This window comes from Electrona antarctica, assembly GCF_951216825.1.
Source record: "Electrona antarctica genome assembly, chromosome: 11".
Classification (NCBI taxonomy): Eukaryota; Metazoa; Chordata; class Actinopteri; order Myctophiformes; family Myctophidae; genus Electrona; species Electrona antarctica.
The window spans coordinates 35,348,973-35,357,706 of NC_136792.1; the positions used below are offsets into that span (position 1 = coordinate 35,348,973).

An 8,734-nucleotide genomic window follows, 5' to 3' on the forward strand; every position below is an offset into this window, starting at 1 on the left:
GGAGGGATGGAATATGACAAATCTGACTGATACATCTTGATCACATGACCAAAGACAGAGTTTGTGCCAATTTGTGTGAGTTATTGACAACAGCAAAATATGTTTTTTGAAGATAAAATAAAAAATCTTGAAATCGGAAATGGGCATCATAATCCAAGGAGTCGAGGGAAAAGGGTTTTTGATCATATAACATACGGTTCAAGAGTTATAGGCCAAAATGTGTATTAAGTCTACCTCCATACTTTAAAATCTGAGTTTTTGTCTTTCCCTCATTTTTGTCCTTATGTTTTCTGTGTACCCCAATACAGAACCACTTTGACAAGAGTTACAGAAGGTCAGGTTTTCTCATGGATGATGAAAAAGAGGCTATGGGGCGCTCAAGTGGCGCAGTGATAAGTGCCTTCCCACCACCACAGAGGCTGTAGATTCGAATCCACCGTGGAGCATCCGGATTTATCGAGCATCTTTATTCTATAGTAGGTATACAAACATAATCTCTCAAGCAGAATCAGCACCATGCCGTTGTTGTCACTTGTTAGTAGTATAAACACAGAAGCACCCGGGAGGAAGTGGACTAAGAAAGGGGAGGAGCCAAACAAAATAATAATAACAATGATAATAATAATAACAATAATAATAATAATAAAATATTTATATAATAATAATAACATACAAAATAATAAACATATTTACACATACCTGAGATATATACAGTATATATAAGGTGCGTGAGCAAAGCAGCTGCTGTGTGCTGTGCATTATATTAAAGCAATAAGCATGCACAAGAGGTGTCAGGTACCAGGTATTTTAATGGCTGAGAGGTGTCTCCGAGTGTCTCAGCCATTATAAAATACCCGGTAAGCTGGGACCTCGAGTGGCTTATTGCTTTTCTAAAACGGTTACAAACATATAGCAATATTAACCTCAAAACTATTCCTAATTCACAAAAGTAGCTTAAGTAGTTTTGATTATCGTAAGATTTACCATGACAACCAGCTAATCAGAATCTAGTATTGGGATTAACCGTTTATTTTATAAACTGTGACCTTTTCTGCTCACAGAAACAGAAATCTATCCTAACAAAATAGAGTTTGAATGGACAGGTATCAGTCAAAAGGGAGACATTGAAGAGGAAGGACGGGTGGATTATTATTATTATTATTATAATTATTATTATTATAATTATTATTATTATTATTATTATTATTATTATTATTATTATTATTATTATTATTATTATTATTATTATTATTATAAGGGCGGGTGGGGAAGAATCAACATATGGAATGTCAGAACAGGTCAGCTCCATAGATGGAGATCTAAGGGTTTGAGGTCAGATGTACAGTTGCTGGCTGGCTCCAGTTGCAGATCTAGGTGATGATCCAGTCTTCATGTATGGCTATAGTATCCAGGGTTTGATGAGGTCAGTGTCGTGATCTTGATATCTGGAGCGTCTCACAAGGGCTGACGGACTGACGGCCATATATGGTGGTGTGACGTGTCACGAGGCGTGAGGGACTGACGGCCATATATGGTGACATGACATGTCACCATACTGTATATGGTGGTGTGACGTGTCACGATGCGTTAGGGACTGACAGCCATATATGGTGGCATGACGTGTCACGAAGCGTGAGGGACTGACGGCCATATATGGTGGTGTGACACTGTGTGACACAAGCGTGAGTGGAAACTGTTCTGAAATCTTCAGAAAACTGTTCTGAAGTCTTTCTTAATACAGACTGTGTGTATGTGTGTGTGTGTGTGTGTGTTGGAGAGTGAAAATAACAAGGCAGCGCGTCAAACTGTCATCTTTTCCAAAAAGCCTCCTGTTATTCCCTCGCTCCTCTTCTCTTCCATGCAGTGATAAAGTGTTGTTCTGTCTCTCTGTCTGTCTCTCTCTCTCTCTCTCTCTCTCTCTCTCTCGCACGCACGCACGCACGCACGCACGCACGCACGCACGCACGCACGCACGCACGCACGCACGCACGCACGCACGCACGCACGCACGCACGCACGCACGCACGCACGCACGCACGCACGCACGCACGCACGCACGCACGCACGCACGCACGCACGCACGCACGTGTGGCATGTGGAGCCCTGGCTGGCTGGCTTAATGCACAGGCCTTAAGTGCTGCACGCCTGCACCCCTGGGCACCAGGCTCTGGGGGGCACCAAATGCCTGGGCAAAGATGAAAGAAGATGTAGTATTGCAACTTAAGTAACAGTGCCGGCGTATTGTCCAGGGCCTGCTGACGTCTATACTGTAGTGGTGAAACCGTGACGAAACACATCAGCACCACCCCTCACCCCACTGTTGAAAAGAAAAAAGGTCTTCACAAGAGAATACGTTGGTTTGCCTCCTCCCAACCATCCACAACACCGTTTGAATTTAATCTATGTTAATCATGTATGTTGTATAATTTCAATCTCAATGTCGTTTGAGAATTTGTCGTTTCAGAATAGAGAGAATCAATAATGAATGCCTTTATTGCAGACTCAAGGTCATGTACATTTGTGACAGTTATAAATTCAGGCTTTTAAGCCAATGTCTCGTAAGGCTATAGAGGAGTATCTATAGTGCAACTCTTCACAGGGTACTGATGATGCTACAGGCATTGGATGACTTATCCAAGCGATACATGAATCTATATGCATTAATTTTCGGAGAACAGCTTGAAAAGTATTGACTCTTGCAGCCACAAACATTTCACTCGCACTGCACCAGCTAGGTTTTTTGAGAGAGAGAGAGAGAGAGAGAGAGAGAGAGAGAGAGAGAGAGAGAGAGATAGATAGAGAGAGAGAGAGAGAGAGAGAGAGAGAGAAGAGAGAGAGAGAGAGAGAGAGAGAGAGAGAGAGAGAGAGAGAGAGAGAGAGAGAGAGAGAGAGAGAGAGATTCACTAGTGCATGACGGACACCTATACGCCATAATAGTCACTCATGTCCAAATTAACATGTTGCCCACACCATAGAGTCCTCCCTTCATCCGCCCCCTCTCGCTCCAGACACATTTAGGAGAGGTAGAATGCTATCACATGAATTACCTGGACGTTGGGTAGGGGGATGGTTCTTTTTTTACCATTGATGAATGCCTATTCATCCATGATTAGTGGCTTCAGATGCACAAGGGTACAATAATCCATCACCCAAATCACATTAGGAAACCCAGCAATCTCATGAAATTATCTCTTAATCACAGTTTGCTGAGCAACATTATGCAGGAATTGGATGTAATGCAGAGATAGGGACTTGTTAGCCATTCAACACTGCTGGCACCGTTCTGCTAATGCATTGTCGAACAGAAATCTTGTATCTCCATATTTCAACTTTTTGAGAGGCGCTAGCCCCTCCAATGCATGGCTTTTGAAGATTATGTTACATGGCTTGGCAGTCAAATCTATGGGATTTTTAATGTTTGTTTGGAACACTTATGACTTAAAATCATTTGCCAGCCAAGTCTATGGACTTTAATGATTGATTAGGGCACTAAATGACAACGTATAGACGTCATGTGGCCAATATAAATACAGTGGGCACCCCTAACGCCAGTACAGGGCTCCCATTTCAAATCCTTCCAAGTTGGCGAGAGGATTAAAGATGTTTGGTTAACGTTTCGTCAGAAAAGTCTCCTTCAGAATGACGAAACGTTAACCACGTGAATCTTTGACTGGGAGCCCTGCAAAGCCACAGTGTGCACATTTTATTTTTTTTAACTGTGATTTGTGTTGGTCCAGCATCTACACAATATACCCTCCAGTCGATGTGCCTACTGTTTTCTTTCTTTCTGTAAATGAATGAATGAATGCATGAATGAATGAATGAATGAATGAATGAATGAATGAATGAATGAATGAATGAAGCATTTAACCAATGCAATAATTAAGAACTTGTGACTAAATCATTCCATTAGATCCATTGGAACACTGGTTCTTTTTTTCTCCACATTTCCTCTCATGTCCAGAGCTCTTGTAACCGAGCCAGACATCACTGGGGAATGATGATGATGATATATATATATATATATATATATATATATATATATATATATATATACACACATACATATACATACAATGTGTTACTGGGTGACGTTACATTGATCAACACACATTTTAACAAAGAGTATTTTGTGTTACTCGCACCAGTACAGCTGCGAAGAAAATTATCTTGGTTAATTGGAAATCTGAAAATTCACCTTCACAGAGACACTGGCTGAATGAGCTTTCATCGTACTCCTTAAAAGATACTGTACAATGTAAGGAGAAAGCCTGCTACTTTTGAAAAGATATGGGGTAGGTTCTTTGAAGTTCTACCTTCAATATCTCCTCTGGGTTGATTTTGTTTTAGTTATATTTATATTGTTATTTTTATTTATTTATCCGAGTTGATGTTGTCAAGTGGTGTTGTGTACAATACAGAGTAATGAGAGCTGTGTAGTTTACCTTTCTGGGGTTGGGGTGGGGGGGGGGGGGGGTTGTTTTTGCTGTTTTTTGTTTTCTTTTTTTTTAGTTTGTCTTGTCTTGTTTAAAAAAAAAGAAAATCATGATTCTGTAATTCATTGTTTTAAATGATGATGTCTGCATTATCATTAAATAAATCTTAAAAAAAACAAAAAAAACATACAATGTTTCCACCCGTCGATATGTCAGATTCTCTGACTACACTGCAGCACAAGTCCATGCCACGACGTCATAGCCGATCGTCAAATGCGATCTCGTCAAATCGACGTCAGATTTGTACGCGCCGAGCGCTGCGTGGAAGTGATCGCACGGCCACTTTTCTGTCGTGCGCTTGCTTGATAAACGAGGGCCATATGTGTGTTAGTGCGCGTTTACCCCTGTGATTAAGTGTCTTTGAGTGTGTGTGTGTGTGTGTGTGTGGTGTGTGTGTGTGGTGTGTGGTGTGTGTGTGTGTGTGTGTGTGTGTTGTGTGTGTGTGTGTGTGTGTGGGGGTGGGGGGGGGTGCATCACGTTCCAGGTTCTTTAACAATAAGCGTCTGAGGAGAGGGAATGGATGATGCAAGTCACCTTCAGGCTCCACCACCGAACACAACAGAGCACTGAGGAAAGATGCTTTAGTGGGAGAGATGTGTGCGCACGCACGCACACACTTTGCATGGATACACATACAAATTGGATGCACATACATCCACACACATATTCATGGTTGCATCATTTTGCATGTATACTCACACACACATGGCGCACGCACGCACGCACGCACGCACGCACGCATGCACGCACGCACGCACGCACACACGATAATTAATGGTAGTGAATCCCCCTCAGCTGTAGGAGAGTAAATTGCTTTTTCACCCTCCACAGATTTCAGCTGCTCGTTATGTTGATGGTGCCAGAGTGTGGTGTGTGTGTGTGTGTGTGTGTGTGTGTGTGTGTGTGTGTGTGTGTGCAGGGGGGGGGGGGGGGGGGGGGGGGCTTTTGGGGCTTGAGCACCTGCCCTTTTGCCTCAAAGTGCTCTTATGCTGCCCAACATCCTTGGCCATTTTCATTTTGACAAAGTATTGCTTATTGTACTGAATGTACTGTCCAATGACATAGGCCAAGGTATTGTGCACATCTTGCTACATCAGCATAAGACATCCAATGTATTCCATTCCATTCTGATGTGAAATGGCACGAGGGACCCCCACAAAAGGTGTGTGTGTGTGTGTGTGTGTGTGTGTGTGTGTGTGTGTGTGTGTGTGTGTGTGTGTGTGTGTGTGTGTGTGTGCACGCGCGCTCATGCTGCGTGTCTGTGCTTGTACAGTGGGTGTGTAATACTATTCAATTTTGTATTCCTGATTATTCTCCGTGTAGCAATAAACCCTTATGTCCCGTGCAGAGCTGTCCTGTATTCATGATTTGTGCAGTGTTATTTGGAGAGAAAGTGCACAGCAAAATCTTTACTCTGATGCTGTAAAATATGGACCGCACCTTTTTACAATCTCACACTAACACTCTGGATTTTACTATTATATAGCTCGTCAGGATTTTATTAAGCGACGCCATCTTTTCCAATATTGATATCGTTGATGTTATGTGGACAGTAACAAAGTGCATTTATTTATTTTTGGATTGACTCGTGTACTTTGAGCATTTGTGTTTTTGGATACTTATGTGTATTTATATAAGTATTTCAAAATCACATTACACTTCTGACTGCGCTACTGTACAGTAATAGGAAGGGGGAAAATTACATAATTATAACCACTTAAGCCCTATTTCAGATATCTCAGTCTGAGGAATAGCCTTTGGCTCCAAAACGTCACCTCTTGGTGGTACAAAAAAGAAAAAAGTTTGGAGCATGGATCCATGCAATCTCTATTTTTGCCATGTACACTATGTGTACGTGCTTACCCTGAAGAACTCTTTGGTGGAGCCTGAGTCCAGCGTCCCGTAGGCGATCTCGGTCTGCTTGGCCAGGTCCTCGGCGCTCTCGATGGGAGACACCATCCTCTCCACGGTCAGGAAGGCAGCCAGGTTGGCCGTGTAGGACGAGATGATGATGAGGGTGAAGAACCACCACACGCCTCCCACGATACGCCCTGACAGTGACCTGCATGAGAGAGAGATATACATTATACTGCTGTTACATTCAAACCTTTTCTTTTGTTTTGTAAATTAACGCCCTACTACAGCGTCACACAGAAGCATCAAAAGTAGTAGATCCACAAGCTCGAAGAGTGGAGCGAAGCGACGCGTTTTGAGCTTGTAGATCTGCTACTTTTGCTGTTTTTGAAATCCTTAAGAGTCACAGTTTTGGACATCGAGGTTTCCACCCGACAGAGACGATCAACATCCCAACCATAAACTGTTTAAGAACTGCCTGGAATGGAAAACAGCTAGGCACGTTATCAGCTCCATTTGTCACTGGTGTCACTTCTCACATTCCACTGTAATTGTTCTGTCCTCTGTACCATGTTTATTTGTCTCTGTATTTTACCACCACTCTTAAGAGCCTGCTCAGGGATTAAATAAGTAAGTAAGTAAGTAACTAAGTAAGTAAGTACATAAACAAATAAATCCACTCGCAATAGTCTGCAAAAAGCTTCTTCCTGTGCACATACAATCAGGTACATGAATGAACCGTCAAGAACAAGAACGAACCAGGGCAAAGGAAAGCACTATAGGTATACCATGTGTAAGTCTGTCTCTACCTCTTGGATTTAGGCTCTCTGCACCTTCGTGTCTCTGCACCTTTACCTCTCGTGTCTGTGTCCTCGATGTATACAGTAATTCTCAACACCTGCAGCAGCTTATAGGCTGATCTGGCATCACGAACAATACAAGCCGTTGACATGGTTAACAATGCAAATCTGCACTGGACTCTGGCTGGACTTCAGCAGCCCCTAATCCCTCTTCAAGAATGCACTCCCAACCCCCTGGAATGAGGAAGATCCTAGAAAAGCTTCCCCACAAAATTGCCTGCTTCACCAACTCAACCACTTTAATAACAGCAATTGAAGGTGCTGCAGCTCTCTTTGTATTTTCTCCTATGCTTACCCCTGCACGCACGCATGCGCTGTGTGAGTAGAGTAGGTGAAGTTGAATGAAATAGATCAGTGGCACTAAACATTTGTTTATACTTCTATTAGGATGACAATAGAGACGCATGATGGGTGAGAGAGAGAGAGAGAGATAGAGAGAGAGAGGTGCATTGTGGGTATTGTCAGTGGGTCTCAACACATTTCAAAGCAGCATGGAGTCTCATTAGCAAGAAAATGGATGTTTTCAAATAAATACAATATTCTATTTTCATACAATGACAGGGAGGACTAGGGTATTAATGAATTCAGGGCCTTTCCATTGTTGGCAGAGTTAAATAGGCCCCGGCGGAGCGATAAAGAATAACAAAAACAATAATGGTTTCGTTGGCTCTCATATTTCAGCTATTATACTGGACCGGGGAAAACAGACCAGAATAGGACTCGAAAAGTCACCCCCAGCACCCGTCCTTCAAAGAAACCGATGTTTCAATGACGTTTAAAATAATATGCCTGTTGAATACAGCGCTGTAACTATTGAGTACATTTATTCAAGTACTGTAACAATGTTGTACTTACTGGAGTATAGTATAGTATAGTATAGTATAGTATAGTATAGTATAGTATAGTATAGTATAGTATAGTATAGTATAGTATAGTATAGTATAGTATAGTATAGTCCATATATATACACACACACTTCTACACTTCTACTCCACTACATCTCAGAGGCGCAAATATTGTACTTTATTTACTCCACTACAATGCATGCATGTGACAGCTTTAATTTGTAGTTACTAGATTATTAATAATAAACCAGAAAATGAAAAATGAAAGTTAACCACTAGCATCTGTATTCTGGTGTGAACAACAAAATAGCAGATCTATCTATCGACTATTATCGGGCGAAGAGGTTTGGTGTAGAGGTCAAAGAGGTTTAAGTGGTTACATGTATGAAAATACACATTAACATGAATCCAACATATTAATAAGGTTAATGTGTAAACAAACAAACACACAAACAAACAATGTATATATTAATTTGCACAAATCTGATGGTAGTGCTGTCAAACAATGAAGTAGTGGGGGTCCCTGCTTCATCTCTCTCTCAGCTGGGGGCAATTACAAGACCTTTAAGACCCCCTGCCCTATACAAACTTAGTTTAAAAAGGTGGAAGAAGAGCAGCTATAAAGATGATAATGTGGACAGTGGCTGTACATGTTTAGTATACACATACATACAGTACT

General features: G+C 41.7%; 1 protein-coding gene across 2 annotated transcripts in view; it reads right to left on the minus strand.

Moving 5' to 3' along the window:
* gria4a (glutamate receptor, ionotropic, AMPA 4a) overlaps window positions 1-8,734 on the minus strand; it is a gene marked incomplete at both ends in the record, with an annotated part of 202,311 nt that overhangs the window by 17,106 nt on the left and 176,471 nt on the right. For both annotated transcript variants that reach the window (XM_079515075.1, XM_079515074.1), the window contains one exon: window positions 6,360-6,558. In XM_079515075.1, the coding sequence (XP_079371201.1) occupies window positions 6,360-6,558 (199 nt within the window). The remainder of the gene's footprint in view (window positions 1-6,359; window positions 6,559-8,734) is intronic.